The sequence below is a fragment of the Macaca fascicularis genome, chromosome 14 (assembly GCF_037993035.2).
Source record: "Macaca fascicularis isolate 582-1 chromosome 14, T2T-MFA8v1.1".
NCBI lineage: Eukaryota > Metazoa > Chordata > Mammalia > Primates > Cercopithecidae > Macaca > Macaca fascicularis.
Window position 1 is genome coordinate 70186597 of NC_088388.1, and position 20252 is coordinate 70206848.

At 44.7% G+C, this 20252-nt stretch overlaps 2 protein-coding genes across 12 annotated transcripts in view; both read right to left on the bottom strand.

The window, feature by feature from the left end:
• Positions 1 to 10768, bottom strand: part of RRM1 (ribonucleotide reductase catalytic subunit M1) — a 45540-nt gene extending 34772 nt beyond the window's left edge. For both annotated transcript variants that reach the window (XM_065529564.1, XM_005578942.4), the window contains exons 1-2: positions 10542 to 10768; positions 3701 to 3789 (exon numbers count right to left, since the gene is read on the bottom strand). Coding sequence is in view for 1 of the 2 variants with exons in the window: in XM_005578942.4 (XP_005578999.1) it covers positions 3701 to 3789; positions 10542 to 10560 (108 nt within the window). In the remaining variant the exon portion in view is untranslated. The remainder of the gene's footprint in view (positions 1 to 3700; positions 3790 to 10541) is intronic.
• A 1923-nt stretch (positions 10769 to 12691) lies between these two features.
• STIM1 (stromal interaction molecule 1) overlaps positions 12692 to 20252 on the bottom strand; it is a 218868-nt gene continuing 211307 nt past the window's right edge. For 4 of the 10 annotated variants that reach the window (XM_005578991.4, XM_005578990.5, XM_074014561.1 and 1 more), the window contains 2 exons: positions 19335 to 19401; positions 12692 to 14609 (listed from right to left, as the gene is read on the bottom strand). In XM_005578991.4, coding sequence (XP_005579048.2) covers positions 14096 to 14609; positions 19335 to 19401 — 581 coding nt within the window. In that variant the 3' untranslated portion in view covers positions 12692 to 14095. Of the gene's footprint in view, positions 14610 to 17150; positions 17188 to 19016; positions 19402 to 20252 lie in introns of all 10 variants that reach the window. The other 6 variants (XM_005578989.4, XM_074014556.1, XM_074014559.1 and 3 more) reach the window with 2 other exon arrangements.

The window sequence follows — 20252 nt, forward strand, 5'->3', positions numbered from 1 at the left end:
CAGGAGTTCGAGACCAGCCTGGGCAAGCCAGGAAGACCCCCCCCCCCCACCATCTCCACAAATAATAAAAAAATTAGCTGGGTGTGATGGTACACACCTGTGATCCCAGCTACTCAGGAAGCTGAGGCTGCAAGGAGCTGTGATTATGCCACTGCACTCCAGCCTGGGCGACAGAGTGAGACCCTGTCTCAAAAAAAAAAAAGGAAAGAAAAAAAGAAAACAATCAAATTCACATCACAATATAAACGACAGGTTGGGCACAGTGGCTCACACCTGTAATCCCAACACTTTGGAAGGCCGAGGTAGGAGGCTCACTTGAGCGCAGGAGTTTGGGACAAACCTGAGCAATATAATGAGACCCTATCCCTACTAAAAATTAAAAAATTAGCCAGTCAAGGTGGTAAGTGCCTGTGGTTGCAGCTACAGGGTAAGCTGAGGTGGGAGGAATGCTTGTACTGGGGAAGTCAAGGCTGCACTGAGCTATCTATGATCATGGCACTGTACTCCAGCCTGGGCAACACAGTGAGACCCTGTCTGAAACAAAGAACAAGACAATTTACTTATCTGAAAAATTATCTTTCGGAATGGTGGGCAGTGGGAAACTTAGTAATGAGAATGCACAACCCAGCAGAACTATAGAAAATGTATACTACATATAAAATGAAGGTGTTATTTAAAAAAACCTAAATATAGCCTTTAAATCAATTAGTCTCACAGGGAAATAGCTGAAAACATACTAATGATTCTGTATTTCCCTATTTTCATTCAAATTCTCCCAACAGACTAATGATTCTATATGAGTGTTTCCCCATTTTTCATTCAGATCCTCCCTAAGTGATCAGGGCTCCAGCTTCATACTTACTTTTCCCAAATTCCATATAAGGATAAGTACAGAAAAGCAAATAAATCAAACTTTAATCATGCCAATTAAAGGAGAAAGAAGTATAAATTAGGTTTGGGGCTGAGTCATGATAATTTAATGACTACTCTTTCTTTAGCACTTCACAAATTACAAAGTGCAACCTCCACCCCTGGGGTTCAAATGATTCTCAACCAAAGTTGATCAAAAATTATCAACTTTGATAATCTCTGACATTTCATAATCACTTTGTGAGATGGTTATTACTATACCTATTTTACATTAAGAACCTGAGGCTCAGGTTATTGGGACTTGCCCAAGGTTATATTATTATACAAGTCTTCTGGCCCCAACCCCATTAAACTTCACTGTATTTCACTGTTTTCAAGGCCACATTGTAAGTTCATTTTTAAGACATGTAATGCACAAGGTATTAGCATACATTTTTAAGAAAAACAAATTCTAAGTTGTGAGTGTGTGTGTTTATTGAATCTTTAAGAAACCACTTAATCCAACAGAAAATAAATGTATTTCCCAGCTGAACAATGCATACCCCCCTCAAAAAAAAGACACATACATGTGTAACTATTTTAACAGTCTGCAATCTATTCTAATTATAATATAGCTAAACCCAAGTTGCTCCCGATCACTTTCTTCCCAGATCCAGTAGATAAGGTGTGTTCAGTATAAGAGCAGTGAAGTCTTCTAAATAGTTTCTAGAGTAATATGGCAAACAATTAGAACTCAGAATAAAATACCATCTGTGTGCTAACTGTGCTGTGCCAGATCTAACAGCATACACAGTTTTTCTTTTTTTCTTTTTGAGACAGGGTCTCATTCTGTGGCCTATGCTAGAGTACAGTGGCACAGTCTCAGCTCACAGAAACCTCAACCTCCAGGACTCAAGCGATCCTCCCACCACCAAGTAGCTGGGACTACAGGCATGCGCCACCATGCCCAGCTAATTTTTGTTTTTTTTTGTTTTTGTTTTGTTTTGTTTTGTTTTTGTAGAAACAGGGTTGAGGGAAGGCACGGTGTGGCTCATACCTGTAATCCCAGCACTTTGGGAGGCCAAGCCGGGCAGATCACTTGAGGCCAGGAGTTCATGCCTGGCCAACATGGCAAAATCCTGTCTCTACTAAAAATCCAAAAATATAGCCGGGCGTGGTGGCACATGCCTGTAATCCCAGCGGAGGGAGGCTGAGGCACAAGAATCATTTGAACCCCAGGGGCGGAGGCTGCAGTGGGCCAAGATTGTGCCACTGCACCTGGGCAGTTTCACCACGTTACCCAGGCTGGTCTCAAACTCCTGAGCCCAAGCAATCTGCCTACCTTGGTCTCCCCAAGTGCTGGGATTACAGACGTGCACCGACAGTTTTTCAACAGAATCTACCTTAGGAAGTTTGAGGATGCTGCAACACTCCTGTGCTCTAAAACGTACTACTGCATGAGGCAATAGAACATGTGGGAGTGAAGAGACCTAGGTGCTTCTCCCTATACTCCCACTAACTTAAGTCACTTCCCTCTCTCTTTGGAACTTTCTTACCTATAAAACAAAGATGAAATGGGATGGGCTCTCAAGGTTCATTCCAACTCTAACATTCTACTATTCTAATTATTGTCTTAAGTTCTCAATGTAAAAGAGAATTTACAATAAACATATTTTCAAGATGCATAAAATCATTTTCTCTTGACCAAACTTACTTTGGTCAAGTGGCTAATTAGATATATGTCAAGCACTGAGGATATCACAACAATAAGATACACAGCCCATCCTCAATTCTAGGGTAGGATAAAGACCTATAATTAATTTCCATGTTATATGATTAAAGCTATGAGATGAGCACAGGTTTTACAGCAGTACAGATAAGATACCTAAATAAGGAGATGGAAATATGGGTGGATTTGAAGAAAAGAGTTCTTAGAGATTCTCATTTAAGGAAGATCATTTTAGAAGTCAGGTGGAAGACGAGTTTGAAGAGGGCAAGATTAGAGGAAGTCCAGGACACTGCAGAGACCACAGAAAACAGTCCAGATAACTGATGAGAGTCTAGAATATAGAAGTTATAAAGGATAAGGAAAAAAGCAGAGCAACTCGTTTATGAATAGTTTGTTCTTGACTTAAATATTGTCCATGAAATCTACTTTATATTACTTAAATCTTTTTACATAAATAACAAAAAGCAAATTTTAAACCAGTTCCTACCTAAATAACCACAATTCCAAAACAAACTTTAGGCTTCCCTTTTTTTTTTTTTTTTTTTTTGAGAGGGAGTTTCGCTCTGTCGCCCAGGCTAGAGTGCAGTGGCACGATCTCGGCTCACTGCAACTTCTGCCTCCCAAGTTCAAGTGATTCTCCTGCCTCAGCCTCCCAAGTAGCTGGGATTACAGGCGCCCACCACCAGGCCCAGCTAATTTTTGTATTTTTAGTAGAGACAGGGTTTCATCATGTTGGCCAGGCTGTTCTTGAACTCCTGACCTCAGGTGATCCGCCCACCTCAGCCTCTCAAAGTGCTGGGATTACAGGCGTGAGCCACCGCGCCTGGCCTAGGCTTTTCCACTAATGAATAAAACAATTTACTCAAGGAAATATCTGATATTAAATGTTAATATCAAATTTTCCTCTTTACTCATATTCATAGTTCTCTGAAAAGTGAGAACTCACAGGACAGAACCAAAATTAAGAAAAAAAAATGTTTTAAGCAATGAATTCAAATTTTATATCAAAGAGCATAGCCAGAATACCAAAGTATGTCAGGTGAGTGAAGGTCCAGGAATAAGAGACAAATGGAAAGAAACACATGAAACAAGGAACCCAAGATAAAAACCATATTTACTTACAGGATCAACAAAATCCATATTGAGTCCATAACAAAGCTTCTGGATTCGAGATGTAATTTTGTCAAACATGACTCGCTCTTGGCGGCCATCTAAAGAATCAAATCATGTTAGCAATTATTAAATTCTGTTAGCAATTATTAAGACTGCAATGTCAAAGAATCAAATGTAATTAACATGTAAATTGACCAACATGAAATGCTATTTCACAGATAAGATTCAGGCCCCCTCAAAAGATTCATGACGAGATTGTCTTCTCTGATGTCACCTTCAAAGAGTATGAATTCTATACATACAGATATTTACAGATAACTTCCTAAATTCCCCCCATCCCACATTGCAGCCAAAATTACCCTTTAAAAGTTAAACTCAGAATCATATCATTACCTCCCTCAAAACTCCTAATAGTGGCTTCTTATCTCCAGAATAAAAGTCAAAATTGTTAAAAAACAATCCACAGGCCAGGCATGGTGGCTCACACCTGTAAGCCCAGCACTTTGGGATGCCAAGGCGGGTGGATCACCTGAGGTCAGGAGGAGTTCTAGATCAGCCTGACCAATATGGTGAAACCCCGTCTCTACTAAAAATACAAAAAATTAGCCGGGCGTGGTGGCAGGAGCCTGTAATCCCAACTACTCAGGAGGCTGAGGCATGAGAATTGCTTGAATCCGGGAGGCGGTGGTTGCAGTGAGCTGAGATCACGCCACTGCATTCCAGCCTGGACAACAAGAGTGAAACTCCATCTCAAAAAAAAAAAAACAAAAAACAAAAAATCCACAGAATCCTATACAACCTGTCCTGTGCACCCACCTCCCAATTTCACCTCCAACTCTCCCACCTTCCTTCCTATTCTATCTTGACAACCTGGCCTTCTTGCTATAGATCTCCTTTAGGTCTTTTGCTCAATGTCATCACCTTCTCAATGAGGCTTTCCCTGATGATTCCATTTTAAATTGCAATGCCCCAAATAGGGCCCTTGCTCTTCTTATCTCCCTTCCCCTTCTGTGCTTTTTCTCCATAGCGCTTATCCCATCTGACATACTATATATTTTACCTATTATTTTTCATGATTTTGGACTCAGATTATATCTTTGTCCTTCTAGACAAAAGTCTTACTACTCTTAGTTTAACCTCAAATAGTAGCTCATCCGACCTTTATTTATTCTTACCAGGAATAGTGAATATATCAAACCACCAAACAGCCTTAACCCTAGGCAAGCCACAAAACATAATCAGTCATTTCACAGATCTTCATTTGTAGAAAGGGGTTAATTATTATATCTATTCTACTTGCCTCACCAGTTTACTGTGACAATAAAATGAGATAAGGTAAAAAGTGCTTTTGTTGTAACAACTTTGGCATAGTTACAACTATGATACCTCATTATAAAATAAAGCTGCTCCTATGGGGAAAAAAATCACAGTATGTGATACACAATAGGCACTCAATAAATATTAGTGTCTCACACTGATTTAGTTTTTGTCTCCTTTGTGCACCCACAATCCATTGTAACTATAGGCTGAGTATCCTTAATCCAAAATTCCAAAATCCAAAACACTCCAAAATCCAAAACTTTTTCAATGCCAACACAATGTTCAAAGAAAATGTTCCTTGGACCATTTCAGATTTTGGATTTTCTGATTAGGGATGCCCAACTGGTAAGTATAATGCGAATATTCCAAAATCTGAAACAAATCCAAAATCTGAAACACTTCTGGGCCCAAGCATTTTGGATAAGGGATACTCAACCTGAAGTAACCAATAAGAAACATGTTAAATATATTTACATTTGGCCCTCTCATTCACATCTGTATTCTCAAATTTGGTGCCTAGAACAAGGCAAGTTCTCAAACATTTGATGAAGAATAAATGAACAATAAGACATCACTATTAAACCATTATCACTAGAACAAGTTGCTTTTTCTTCTACACTGATATATTAGCCCTTCTCTTTCTGATCACCATTGTGATAATTTTCTGATTAGGCTCACATTTGCAGCATTTAACTCTGGAACAGGGTAAATTAACTGGCTGGCACTGGGACTGAAACCTCAGTGCTCTGGCAATTGGAAAACTAAGCAGGCAGGTAACCACAAAGCAACATTAGCGTTCTGCAATTATACATGGAGTGGCGGGGAAAAGCAACTTAGCAAAAAGAAAATTCTGCAACTGCCAGAAGTTCTGAAGTCAATCAGGAAACTGACAAAAAAAAAAAAGTGCATTGGTAATTCATCTTAACTCACATGTGAGAATAGGAGGCAGACTAAAGATCTAAAGGTCCAATGACATGCGGTTCTCTATTCTGTCATTCCACTTGGTTAGTTTTTCAAGCCAGATGTCGATTTTATCACATCAGTAATCCCTGCTTCTCACTGCCTACATTATCCTCTTCTCTCAAGCAAAGTCTTTCTTAGTTTGGCCCCAGATCTCTTCTACTGTTCCCTGTGAAATGTAAGTCCCAAGAAGGCTTCCCATTCCCATATCCACATCATTGCTTATACCGTACTCTGCCTAAAAGTTCCTCTTCCACATTTCCATACATCTAACTCCTGAGGCAGGCGGATCACCTGAGGTCAGGAGTTCGAGACCAGTCTAGCCAACATGGTGAAACCCCATCTCTACTAAAAATACAAAAAAAACACAATGAGCTGGGTATGCTGGCAGGTGCCTGTAATCCCAGCTACTCGGGAGACTGAGGCAGGAGAATTGCCTGAACCCGGGAAGCAGAGGTTGCAGTAAGCTGAGATCACACCACTGCACTCCAGCCTGGGCGACAGAGCGAGACTCCATCTCAAAAAATAAAAAATAAAACAAAAAATCCTCTAGCATACTAGTGTGATTTCCTCTTGACTATAAACTGTCTTTCATTCTTCTCTCTTCAGGAAGATGTCCCTAATCCTGTAAGACCAAGGATGCGTGCCTTTTCCACAAGATACAAACTTTGTAATTTCCTCTGCCGAGAATGTTCAGGCCACAGATCTCACATTACAGTACCTCTTAGTACTATTTAGGGTTCAGCTCAAATGTTGGCTTCTCAGAGAAGCCTTTCCTGGCTACCTAATCCAAGGTTATTTTCTCATTCATCTTTATCACATGATCCTGTTTTACTATCATCTCATTAATCAGTATCTGAAATTAACTGATTATTATGTTTACTTATTTCTTATATACACTTACCACTCCCACCCACACCAAGTTGTAAACTCAATGAGAAATGTAATTTAGCTTTGTTCACTGCAGAATCTCTAATGCCTACAACAGCTCCTAGCACAAAGAGATGCTGAATAAATGCTTTATGAATAACTGAATGAATGGCCTCTACTGCCTATACTTTACCTCTCAGAGTATTTATCATATCTTATCATATTACTTCATTTGTCTATCTTTCTCAATTGATTGTAGGATCTTTGGAAGCTGGAACCATGTCTGCCTACTCATCACAGGAATAGGAATCCCAGTACACAGCACAGTATCCACACACAGAGTTGTAAAATAATATAGCAGGCTGTGAATGGAATAGGAAGGAAGGAAGGAAGGAAGGAAAGAAGGAAGGAAGGAAGGAAGGAAGGAAGGAAGGAAGGAAGGAAGGAAGGAAGGAAGGAAGGAAGGAAGGGGGGAGGAAGGGAGGGATAGGGAAATAATCTGGAATAAAAGAAAGATTAGAGTGCAAATGGATGCTTTCGAAGACATTATTTCGTAAACTTTTGTATCATTTTATGTGTATCCACATATATACATGTATGTCTGTAAAACGTTTTGTTTTTTACTGCGAGTTACAATCCAAAGTTTTGAAAATACTACACTAAATTCCAAAACAGTTTACAACTCAGTCAGCTACTTTGTCATTTACTGCAATGGTTCTCAGTGTTTATTTTTTTAACCATAATCTCCTTGAGGAATGATATTCTCCCATTAGGAAAAACAGCTCAAGATAGCAGATGAAAAAAACTTATCTACTATTCTCTTCTAACAATTTTCATATGGATTGTTCCTAAATCCCTAACAATTTTAAGTTCTTTAAAGACAGAGCTGCCTTCTCCATTACTGCCCTCACAGTGTTTAGCAAGACATTAGCACATTCAGTAGGTACTTGAAAGTCAACTTCCAGTTGCCCTTCTGAATAATTATATTAAAAATAACAAACCCTAGCTGGGCATGGTGGTGCACATCTGTAGTCCCAGCTACTGAGGAGGCTGAGGCAGGAGAATCTCTTGAACCCAGGAGGCAGAGACTGCAGTTGAGTTGAGATCATGCCACTGCACTCCAGCCTGGGTGGCAGAGCAAGACCCCATCTCAAAAAAAAAAAAAGAAAAAATTAACAAAAACTATAGGAGTTAGTTTGATATTTCACTGACATGCCAAAAATAAGAGGGGACAAAAAAAGTCCAGAAAACCAAAAACCCTATGCATATTAAAAAAACATAAAAATAAAATATAGAAACATAGAAATATAAAAAAATAAAGAAAGAAATCTAAGTACATGTTGTACATTAACAAGTGTTGCTGAATGCTACAACGGCAGAATCTACAGCATGAACCATCTGGATCAAATTATGCTCTATGAAGGAATGAGAAACAAAATAAGCTCTGCTTTTTAGTTAGTTGTAGCTAGCACTTTTTTTTTTTTTTTTTTGAGACAGGGTGTCACTCTGTCGCCCAGACTGGAGTGCAATGGCACAATTTCAGCAACCTCTGCCTCCCAGGCTCAAGCAATTCTCCTGCCTCAGCCTCCTGAATAGCTGGGACTACACTACCCTCCAGCTAACTTTTGTATTTTTAGTAGAGACGGTTCCACCATGTTGGCCAGGCTGGTCTCAAACTCCACACCTCAAATGATCCACCGGCCTTGGCCTCCCAAAGTGCTGGGATTACAGGTGTGAGCCACCACTCCCGGCCAAAGTAGCACTTTTTAAACAACAGTATTTAGAAGTAGACTCAAAATGTTAAAAATTCAACACAGAGTTGAATTTTATCCATTCTGGTCATCTAAGTCCATACATTTTCAATTTATCTTTGTTACTAACTTATCATAAACCATCCTAAACATCTCTCCCATATCTAATGATTTAAAAAATAGATGCTCAAGCCAGGTGCGGTGGCTCCCAGCACTGTAATCCAAGCACTTTGGGAGGCTGAAGTAGGAGGATTGCTTGAGCCCAGGAGTTCAAGACCAGCCTGGGCAGCATAGCGAGACTTTGTCTCTAAAAAAAACTAATAAATAATAATGTAAAAAAATAAAAATACAAAAATAGATGCTTAACTCTCACTCTTAGGAATGGATCAATAAAAGATTTTGCTCTTTGGTCAGCTAAAATGGGAGCTAGGAAAATTCAGAGAATGATGTTCTCAAGATACCAAAAACAAGAAGGGCCACTACTGTCCACCTTTCCAACTCTTGTCTGTAGTTAAACCAATCTGGACATTGGCTGTAGTTAAACCAAATCAACTACCTGCTTATTCGCAGCACTCATCATGTCCTACATTTTGATACAATTATTTTCTTTCATTCTTTAAGAATCTATTCACGTCAGGTCCTGTGCTAAATGTGAGCAGAAAAGTCTCCATCTTGCTTGTATTCCCAGCACTTTGGGAAGCCAAGGAAGGGAGGATGGCTTGAGGCCAGCAGTTCAAAGCCAGCCTGGGAAACACAGCAAGACTCCTTCACTACCAGAAATTTTAAAAAATTAGCCACCCATGGTGGTGCATGCCTATAGTCCTAGCTACTTGAGAGGCTGAGGCAAGAGCATCACTTGAGCCCAGGACTTCAAGGTTACAGTGAGCTATGATTACACCACTGCACTCCATCCTGGGTGACAGAGCAAAACTCTGTCTCAAACAAATCTCCATCTTTGATATGTTCACAGCCTAGAGGACAAAACAGAAACAACCAGTCGATCAACCAGTATTTACCAAGTGCCTACAATTTTGAAATAATTGTATTGCTTTAACAAAGGCAAGTAGGTTCAACTCAAAACTTGTTCATACATATCTCATGTGGCTGTTAAAAGTATGTTGCTCTTGTTTTTCCAACCCGATTAAGCCTATTCCCAAGGCAGGGACTGTCTCCTCTTATAATCTCACAAAGCCAAGCAAAGGACTGGGCACAAAGCAGGGACTCGGCAAGTCTAATGAAAAGGAACTGTTGAGAAAGAATACAAGTTCCTGACTCTTCCCAGTCCCCATCTTGTCAGAAGATGTCTCAACCAACCTTCTCTGATTCAGTATCTCTTGCCATGAAGGGAAAGGAACTCCAGGATGCTGTCTGTCTGGGATCTGTTTTTTCCACCCCACACTCCTATCCTCACCCCACAAAAGAGATCAGTAAACTGACAAGTGGCTATGTAGGGTAAAGAGTCCCCTTCCTTCTTTCCTAGCTGCCCCCCCACCCGGTGCCTAAGACAGCTCACCAACCCCACGGTTTTCCAAATCAAACTGTGTTGTCAGCTATGGGTGACTTTAGGTCAGTCGCCGAAACCTCGCTCTGAGCTTCAGTTTCCTCATCTGTAAAGTGGAGCTAATAATCTCTCTCTCGGAGGCTTGTAGAGAGGAATAAAATAGTGCCTGGAAAGTGCTCGGCAGTCACTACTCGATACAGGGCGTTATCCTTTTGAAAGGCGGCAGGATGACAAAGCCGAGGGGGCGCAGCCTGAAGGCCCGAAGGAGGTTCGGGGCAGGCTGACTGAAGACAGAAGGCCGAGCGAGCTGACAGGGCGGAAGGCCGCGGCGGGAAAGGCGGGAAAGGCGGGAAGCAGCGGAGGCGGGCGGGCGGGTTGGGCATCAGCTCCGGCGGCGGCAGCCCGCGTCCCCTCACCTCCCTTCTCGCCCACGTCGTTGCCCCCTCACCTCGCTTGATCACATGCATCGCAGCTAGTGGATGAGGCTCTGAAGGATCGGAGACTGGACTGCGGCTCTAAAGCGCCGGCGGGATCAAGAAGGTGACAGAGTAGGAAGGGTTAGGTTGCAGGCGCTGGTCAAGGACAGGAACTGGAGTTGGAGCCAGACAGCACTTTCTCCAGAGCAGAGGCGCAACAATCCAAATCCCCTTCCCGCGCCCGCCACCCGTGACGCACAAAGGGGTGCGACGGGGTTCAAATGACGTTAGTCGACGCTGCGGCCCACGCCTGGGGTAGGCTTCGCAGACTAGTTCAGGCGCCTTGTAGCCGCCATGTTGAGTCTGGGCAAGACACAGAAGACTACGCCTCTCCCATGGGCCCCGTTGGATGTGGACATGCCCGGCGGAAACGCTGCTCTCCTGCCGCCATGTTTTGTGTGGGCAAGCCGAATTTGGACGCCTTGGGGCCCTGGCGTAACACCTAGAGCCTGCCAGGTCAGGCGCCGCCCTTGTCGCTTGCGTGTCTCCGCCGGAGGAAAGGCGGTTCACTTATTTTGTTGCTTTTGAAATAACAAAACCTAACTGGCCGGAACGTTTTTCTTGCTTTGACATTTATTGTAATAATCCTAACACTGCCGTCCGCTGTGGGCTCAAGCCTAGGCTCCACAGCCGTGGGCAGCTTGGAGCCCCAGGGCTTTCAGATCGGCCAGAAGAGTGGCACTCAGGAACTGGAAGAAAACCGCGCAAGGCCAATGGCGTTTGGATTTTATCCTGACGCAAATCAGATCCCTGAGAGAATTTTAAGCAGTGCAGGGTCAGTACACATTTGCTTCTGGGGTTCTTCAGTGGATGGTAGCAGAGAAAGGGTATTTGCCTTGTGGAGGTAGGATGGACTTGGTGACTTAAAGTGGAGAATAAGAATAGATGAGAACCGGCCGGGCGCGGTGGCTCAAGCCTGTAATCCCAGCACTTTGGGAGGCCGAGACGGGCGGATCACGAGTTCAGGAGATCGAGACCATCCTGGCTAACACGGTGAAACCCCGTCTCTACTAAAATACAAAAAAAATTAGCCGGGCGAGGTGGCGGGCGCCTGTACTCCCAGCTACTCGGGAGGCTGAGGCAGGAGAATGGCGTGAACCCGGGAGGCGGAGCTTGCAGTGAGCTGAGATCCGGCCACCGCACTCCAGCCTGGGTGACAGAGCGAGACTCCGTCTCAAAAAAAAAAAAAAAAAAAAAAAGAATAGATGAGAACCCTAATATGCAAGGCTGGTGTAGAAGCTTCTGATTTGGGCTACCCAAAGCGATCTTTATGAAATTTCATCTGTGGCATCTTTTCCCTAAAGCCTTTTCGTTGGTTTCTCACTACCCTCCAGAAGCTGCCCAAGCTTCCTGTGAAGTAATTTTAAAAATCATGGAAAGTCATAAGTGAGCCTGTAATCGCAGCATCTTGGGAGGCTAAGGCGGGAGTATCATGTGAGACCAGGGGTTGAGATAAGCCTGGGCAACATAGCGAGACCCCCATCTCTACAAAAAATAGAAAAATTAGGACAGCGCGGTGCCTCACTTCTGTAATCCCAGCACTTTGAGAGGCTGAGGTAGGCAGATCACGAGGTCAGGAGTTCGAGACCAGCCTAACCAACATGGTGAAACCCTGTCTCTACTAAAAATACAAAAAGTAGCCAGGCATGGTGGCACGCACCTGTAATCCCAGCTACTCAGGAGGCTGAGGCAGGAGAATCGCTTGAACCCAGGAGGCAGCGGTTGCAGTGAGCCAAGATCACACCATTGCACTCTAGCCTGGGCAAGAGAGCAAGACTCCGTCTCAAAAAAAAACGAAAAAGAAAAATTAAATAGATGTTTTTTAAAAGTCATAAGTGAAGTTATAGGATAGAGAGGGTCAAGTTTACCCAGACATAGGGTTTCCCAATTTAGCAAATAAAAATGTGTCCCAGACACTCCATGAGAGAAAATTATACTTTAAAAACTGTTTATCTGAAGTTCAGATTTAACTGGTCGCCCTGCATGTATCTGGTAACCCTGCCCACAGAGCTTCTGGGTATGTGCATTCAAGTTTCATTTTCCCTGGGCAAAGGAAAGATAGTCTCTTCATCCCATCATGCCACAGCACAGAGAACACAATGAGAGTCAAAGCCAGCAGGGGTTAAAATCTCCTACATGCTTTATTGGACTTCAAAGAGTCTTATGAAATAACACAGAAAACCCCATTTGAGGGTGTCCAGGGGGTACAAGGCAGTCTGCAACCTAGCACCCTCCTAAGACCAGCCCCAGGTGCACCCACCCTAGGCCCAAAATAGGATCCCAGGATAAAGGCATGGCAGGGAGTGGGGCAGAGGGAAAACACCTTTACAGCCATAGCAAAAACAGGTAAGGGAGAGAGTTGTATAGAGGGTGGGAAGGGTGGGGGGAAGTGGTCACACAGCCACCTTCACCTATACCATCTTCCTTAGCCACCCCTCCCCCAAACTGGTTGTGTCCTTTTTGAGCCTCTGGCCAAGGCTACAAAGTAACATGAAAATGGGATCTAACAAGGGGAATATGCAGCGTAGGCACTTGGGAAATTCAGGAGATTTTTTTCCTTTTAACTTGTTTGTCTTTTGGTTCAAAAATATGACAGCATCCTTGCCCAACAACTCCAGGGCTCCATAAGAGCCTTGTATCATGGCTGTGGCTCCCCGGGCCAGGGGAGCCACTTGTCCTGAGCCCCAGGAGTATTGATGCTTGGGGAGCTTTGGGGCAGCACCTCTTAGAGACAAACCCTCCTGCAGTGTGGGGGAGCAGGGGGAAGAGGGAGGCAGGTGTGGGTGGGAGAAGAGAGAAAAAGTGACTGCCTTATAACCTACAGTTCTGGCATCCACTCATGCTCCAATGAAGAGAGGCCTCTTCCAACCCATCCCCAAGCTCTCTTTAAAAGTCTCCGGTGGGTTGTTCTCTGAGAATTGGTTTCACTCCCCCATGGACTCCTGGAAGCCTGAGTGAGATCTAGGATGAGGTTCCTTCTGACCCACAACAATACCAAAGAACAAATCCCAAAGATTAGGCCCTGGCCCCAGTCTGGAGCAAACAGAACCACTGTGAGTGGGGTGGAACGGATCTGAGGCAAACATGTCAGAAGTTACTCCTCCTATCTTCCCTGTAACTGCTAGGGGAAGCTGGGGAGTGGTGGGAGGGAGGAGCCTGAAAGCAAGAGACAGAAACAAGAAACCAAACCTCAAAACTGGGACAGCAGAGACAGAAGCTGAACCCCAGAGGTGGAGCTGGGAGCTGAGAGAACAGCAACTAAGACATGCACTGAAGTGGAGAGGGAGTGACAGCAGCAGCCCATGGTTGGGAGGGAGGCAGGGCAGGCAGGCCATGGTGGTCAGTTAATAAATAATAATGAAGGACCCAAGGATGTACAGTGCAGGTATATACAGTGCCCAGACCCCTGGACCAGCCCTTCCCATGCCCCACTCTTGGGGCCAGTTATCTTGAAGGGAGGGAGGGAAGGAGAGGCAGAAGACCCAGGGAAGGACAAGCTGTCCCATTACTGCCACCCCCATCCTGCCTACTTCTTAAGAGGCTTCTTAAAGATTTTGAGGGGAAACTTCTTCCGGCCTGGGCTGGAGTCTGTCTCCTCGCCAATAGAGCCATTATCCTCCTCAGCCACAGCCTTCTTGCCAGCCAGGTGGGGAATGCGTGTGTTTCGGCTGGCTTGCAGGGCTCGGCTGTCCCCAACTGGAGATGGCGTGTCTGGGTCTGGGGAACTGGGGCTGTGAGAACGGGAAGAATCCAAATGTGGAGAGCCACCAGGTGGGGCTGAGGGGCTCAGCTCCATTAGGCTGTGGGCCTTGTCCAGCCCATGGTTCAGCGCCAGTAATGCCTTGGCCAGGGCAGGGCTGTCAGGCAGTTTCTCCATCAGAGACCCTGGGTGGACCCCCTCGATCAGCCGGTGGCTGCCATTGGAAGTCATGGCATTGAGAGCCTCGTCTGCGGCACGGCTCATCTGAGGAGGTTTGGGGGCCACACGCTGGCGGTCACTCATGTGGAGGGAGGACTCCGAATCGGAATGGGTCAAATCCCTGCAAGACATGGGGCAGAGAGGAAGAAAGGGACATATATTGGATGGGGTGATGGTGGAAAGGTGAAGAGGAGAAAGGGACAACACAAGAAGACAAGGACAGGGTAGGAAAATGGGGATAGAGCGGCAGGAGAGAGAAATAGGATGAACAGGCAGGTGGGAAGGAGAGAGGAAAGAGGAATAGACAGAAGTTGAGCAGCCGTAAGTATAGGATAAAAGAGGAGGCAGGAGGAGGGAATGAGGATAGATTGGAAAAGAGACAGGGAAAGGAGAGTAGAATTGTAGAGGAAGAAAAGCAAAAGGATAAGCAGGTAGAAAGAAGGGCCAAGAGAGAAAGACAAGAAAGGGAAAAGTGATGGGGAGAGAAGAGAGACAAGAAACAAAAACAAAAAATGCCATCATCTGTCTGGCAAATGGTTTTCCAATACCTGGGCTCCACAACTGGTGAATGCTCTGGCTCTGAACTGGTGCAACCATAGGCTTAAATTCCACAGGTATCCTCCTCAATAAAATCTCTGCCTTCTCATAGCTAGCTAGATTTCCTGGGACTCAATCTTAAGCTAACACAGAACCCACATACTGCTCCGGGTCACCATTTTCCATGCCTTCCTCCCCCACTTACTCCTGTCACACCTTAGGATATTATCCATCTGGGTCAGGCCCCAAGGAACAGGGCACATGCAGTCAGTAGACCTGACCCAGGCTGGGGATGAGAAGGTTAGAACAGCCTTGCAAAAAATCCTTCAGTCACCCCAAAAGGCCAGGATGCTGCCTCTTCTAACCATCTCACAGGATTCAAAGGAGGTCATAGATAGGTATTGCAGAGTTCAAACCAAAGTCTGTGGTGCGGCAGGAAGGGTGGGGTCTCTTACAGACCTCTGCTGACAGGGAGAACGTAGGGAGGCATAGAAAGACAGGATGTTGGCCTTTAAAGAGCAATGGTTCAGAAGAGTTCTGGACTCTACTGTGCGATCTTGGACAAGTCATCTAAACTTGCTAGTTCTTAACTTTGGCCCAGTGAAGATAATACCAATTCAATTTATCTTACAAGACTGTTTGGAGGATCAAATATGCTGGCAAAGCACTTGGAAATGTAGAAATTATTGTGGGAATGAAGATGATGAGGCCTGCCAAGCTGAAAGGCCTATGTAAGGGCCGGTCACAAGAGGCTTCTTTGCAAGGCTGAGTTATGGAGACATGCCACCGCACATTGGACATGCACACACACAGGCTAGTCTAGGAACTTGAGACCCTTTAAGGAGCTGGTGGTTCCTAAGCCATGAATCAATTCCAGATGCCACTCCTGCTCTACAGACAAAAAGGTAGATATGGAGGTGCTCTCTCTGCCAATCCTGAATCCTCCTTCTGCCTTCCTAGAGGCCTGAGAACTTCAGCAAAAGCAGAGAAGAGAGCTAAGGGAAATGTTTAAACATCTGCTAGCCAAAGGGGAAGAGTCATGAGTGGGAAAGGAGACCACCATAGGACCTAGAAAGAAAGAGGCTGAGGGTCAGAAGTTAGGGAGGGTACCAGGCCCCTGAAACAGGCAAAAGCAGAGGGTTGACTCATAGCTATTGTAGACTTAATTCTCAGTAGGAAGCAAATAACTAAGTAGCCACCCCATGGGCCAGTACCTTCCTGGACTCAGCAGGCAGCAGAGAACAAGTCCAGCTCAGCTTCCATTCTACAAATATTGTTTTAGCCACATATTCTAGTATTTACAAATATTCAGTCTCATATTTGGTTTCATATATCTGACACTGTCCTTGCTTCTAAACTTGTCCTTGTTTCCCTAAGCCCCAAGATGATCCTCTCCATATGTTGCCTTCTCCAAACACTATTATAAACCAAGGAGCAAGGTGCCAAGGAAGTTTTGGGGAGCAATCACACTGAGAAAAGGGGTCCTCTAAGCTGAGGAAGTGAAGATCCTGGGATCCTACCCTCTCTAACACCAAGGAGGAGAAATCAGGAGGTTAGGGCCTTCCCAGCCTCACTTCTCCTGGACTACACCCCTATTTGGTCTTGATTCCTATCCATCTTTTTATTTATTTATTGACAGGGTCTTGCTCTGTTGCCCAGGCTGGAGTGCAATGGCGTGATCTTGGCTCACTGCAGCCTCGACCTCCCAGGCTCAAGTGATCCTTCTGCCTGAGCCTCCCGTGTAGCTGGGACCACAGGCATCTGCCACCACGCCCAACTAAATTTTTGATTTTGTAGAGACAGGGTCTCACTTTGTTTCCAAGGCTGGTCTGAAACTCCTGGGCTTAAGCAGTCCTCCCCTCTTGGCCTCCCAAAGTGCTAGGATTACAGGCGTGAGCCACTGCACCCAGCCTGATTCCTGTCCTTCTATGCCTCCCTCATCAACTAAAAGTTTAGACTGCCAAAGCAAGATAAGAACCTGGGAGGAAGCCCAGGGAGATATAGGAGGGAAAAGGCCCAGCATGAGGCAGGCTCACCTTCCCTCCCTGAATCACTGAGAACAATCAGGCCAGGGGTCCCTCCCCAAAGGCTGGGCTGCCTCGGACTCCCATCCCAAGCTACTGACCTTACTAGAGAGCCTGTTTGCCTTTAGAGATGATCCTCTGGTGCATGGTGCAAAAGAAAATTAAGTAGTGAACAGGCCAGGTGGATACAGGTACCTCTCCGCCCTTCCTCCCCACTGCCCTCAGCTTAAACCTTGAAGCATGGAATTCACAGCATCCCCTAGTTTCCCCAACCCAATTTGATCCTCTCCATCTGTATTGGAAGGAGCAGTCTCCCTTCCTAGGCTTTTGGATGAAAATGAGAATGAGAATGGATATGAGTGGCTCTGCTGAGTAATAATCCTAGTAAGGGCAATCCCTTTGTGCAAGAGAAAGGAACAGCCCTCGAGCATAACTATCCAGAGGTTCAAGGGGCAGAGTTGAATAAATGGGTATCCAGAGTGAGATAGAACTAAAAAAAAGCAACAGAGTAAACAGACTGCAGCCCAGAGGCCAGGACTGGGCTGTGGTCACCACTTCAGAGATGAGAAGTACTTCCAGAGGGGAAGGACTTTCTGAGTGTCTCCTAAGCTTGTTCCAGGCAAGGTCAAGGCTACTACCTGTGATCCTAGTCTACCATCTTAGGTATTAGCAAGAAAAGTCCCTGCAGCTGCCAGACAAAGCTGTGGAAGAAAAAACTTTCACAAATTATTTTCCAGTATACTTTTTGAGACCTTGTAAAAAGACAAAAATACCCAACGGAGTATTCTGGAATGGAAAGCCAAGTTCTAATCTGTCTCTGCTCTCAACTAGCTGTGAGACCTGGAGGGAATTACCCTTTTAGAACCTGAACTTACTATTCTAAAAATGTATATTTTAATTCCTGCCCCACCTATAAACTCTTCTTGTCCAAAACCCCAAAACCTATGTCCCCTGTCTTGGTTCCCTAATTTCATGAAGGATGCTATGTCCATTCAGTCACTCAAGCTATAAACCTGAGTGACATACTAGATCCTCCCTCTCCTTCACCACTGTAGCCAGTTACCAAATTCATCATGTCTTTTTATCCCAAGGCCTCATTACCTCCCCTAGTGGTCTACTGGAATGTTTTCCAAATTCCTGTAGTCTTCTGCTTCCTTCCTTCACACAGCCACTAAAATGTTATTTCTAAAATGCAAATGTGACTGATTCATATTCTCTTAGAAACCCTTTTGTAGTTTTCCATCTCCTAAAGGCCAAAACCCTTTCCTTTCAGAGCCTTCATCATTTTAGCCTCAGCTGTTTCTCCTTCCCACCAACACATATCCAGTGTTCTAACCACAAATATACCGTATTCTCTTGAATCTCCATGTCTCTGCACACAGTGTTTCCTCTGCCTAGAATACTCTTTCTCCTTTCCCTTCACACAGGATGTTAGCACAAATTCATCTCTTTGGTGAAGCATTCCACCCAGGTACACACTGTTAGTCACTCCTTCCTCAACACCCCCATAGCACTTAATAAATTTTCCCGTAATTATTTATATATCTCTCTCAGACAAGATTGTAGTTCTTGATGGCGGGGATTGTGTCTTATCACCAGTGAACCCCTATGCCCGGCAGAGCCTGGCACAGAGTAGGCATTAGTAAATGCTTGTTGAAGGAGTGAAGGAAGTGAGGGCCCAAGTGAGAACTAATGTGAAAGTGCATAGTTTAGGCAAAAGTGCTATAGGGTCATGAGGGAAGAAAGTCGTTACTCATTTTTAGAGTCAGCAAACCCCAAACACAGAAGGGGAGAAAGTAGGCTGACTTTAAAAAGGAATCCCAGAGCTGGGAACAAACAGGATAAGAAGAAGATTCCCCACTGCACACACCCCCAGAGTTGATCAGGCAGCAGCTGGCAGGCAGAAACCAAGGTAAAAGCAGCAGAAAGGGAAGGAAGGGAAGAAAGAGAAGAGAGACAGCTGATACCCCAAGCTCTCTGAATGCCCAGGCATCACAGCGGTGCTGTCAGAAGGGGGTGTGTCAGGGTAGGGCTCCGTCTGGAGGAAATAGGAAGTGCTGTGGTGGTAATAAACAGGGTGGACATGGACGGTGGTGATGGTGGTGGTGGTGGTGGTGGTAGTGGTGATGGTGGTGGTAGAAGAGGAGCAAGAAGCAGCAGCAGAGGCAGATGGAGAGCTCGTCCCGTAGCCTTCAGAACTGAAAGACTGTCCAGATGAAAGGCTGCGCATTCGCCGCAGAGATACCCGGCTTGTCAAGAAGTGGCCAGCCTCGCCCTCTACCAACCTCTGAGATCCCAGGCCATGCTGTGGCTCCGTCAGGCGCTGCCGAACACTGCTCTGCAGGCTAGGGGCTGCAAGAAGAATGAAGAAAGTGTCAGGAGGGGCCAGCCCACTTTGGGCTGGCAGGTAAAGAGGTGCCCATGAATAAATGCTTGCTGGAGACCACCCTGGGCCTCCAATGCCAATTGGGAGGATGGGGCACCTCCTCCCAGAAACCTCCCACCAGGGGTCCTAAAAGGCTGGGAAATTGACGATGAGGTGCCCGGGTCAGTTTTAGTGGCAATTCCAATAGAAGGAGACCTATGGCCAATGTTACTATAAAGGGAAGTGGCAAGGCAGTTAGTGAGTAGACACAGGCAAGGAAGGGTAGGATAGGGGCTTGGGACAAGGTCCGGGAGAGTACTAAGAACCAGCCTTTTCAGAAAGCCAACCTCAGGAAATAATTCACAGCATAGACAAGGACTTATACATAAACATGTTCACCATTAATAATTGAATGAGAAGTAAACATAATTGTTTACTTTTTATTAATAGCTGTATGAAAGTAAACATAAAGAATGAACAATGGGAAAATGATAATATATCCAGTTTCTGGGATACTATAGAGCTATTAAAAATGATGCTTATAAAAAGACTTTAAGAAAAGAGGAAAAATGCCTATTAAAATGTTCAGAGGGGAAAAAGGATACAGAATTATATGTACTAGCCTTGAGCTTTGGAGTACCAAACACTAGAGTTTGAAACCAGGACTTTCACTTCTAGTTGTGACTTTGAGCAGCTGACTTCCCCATTTTAACTCCTAATTTCTAAAATCCTGCAGGGTTCTTCTGAGACTTCACGATAATGTCTTTAAGGCACCTGTTTCAGGTTATGGCACTCAATAAATGGTAGTGGCTATCATTATCTTAACCACATAAAAAGT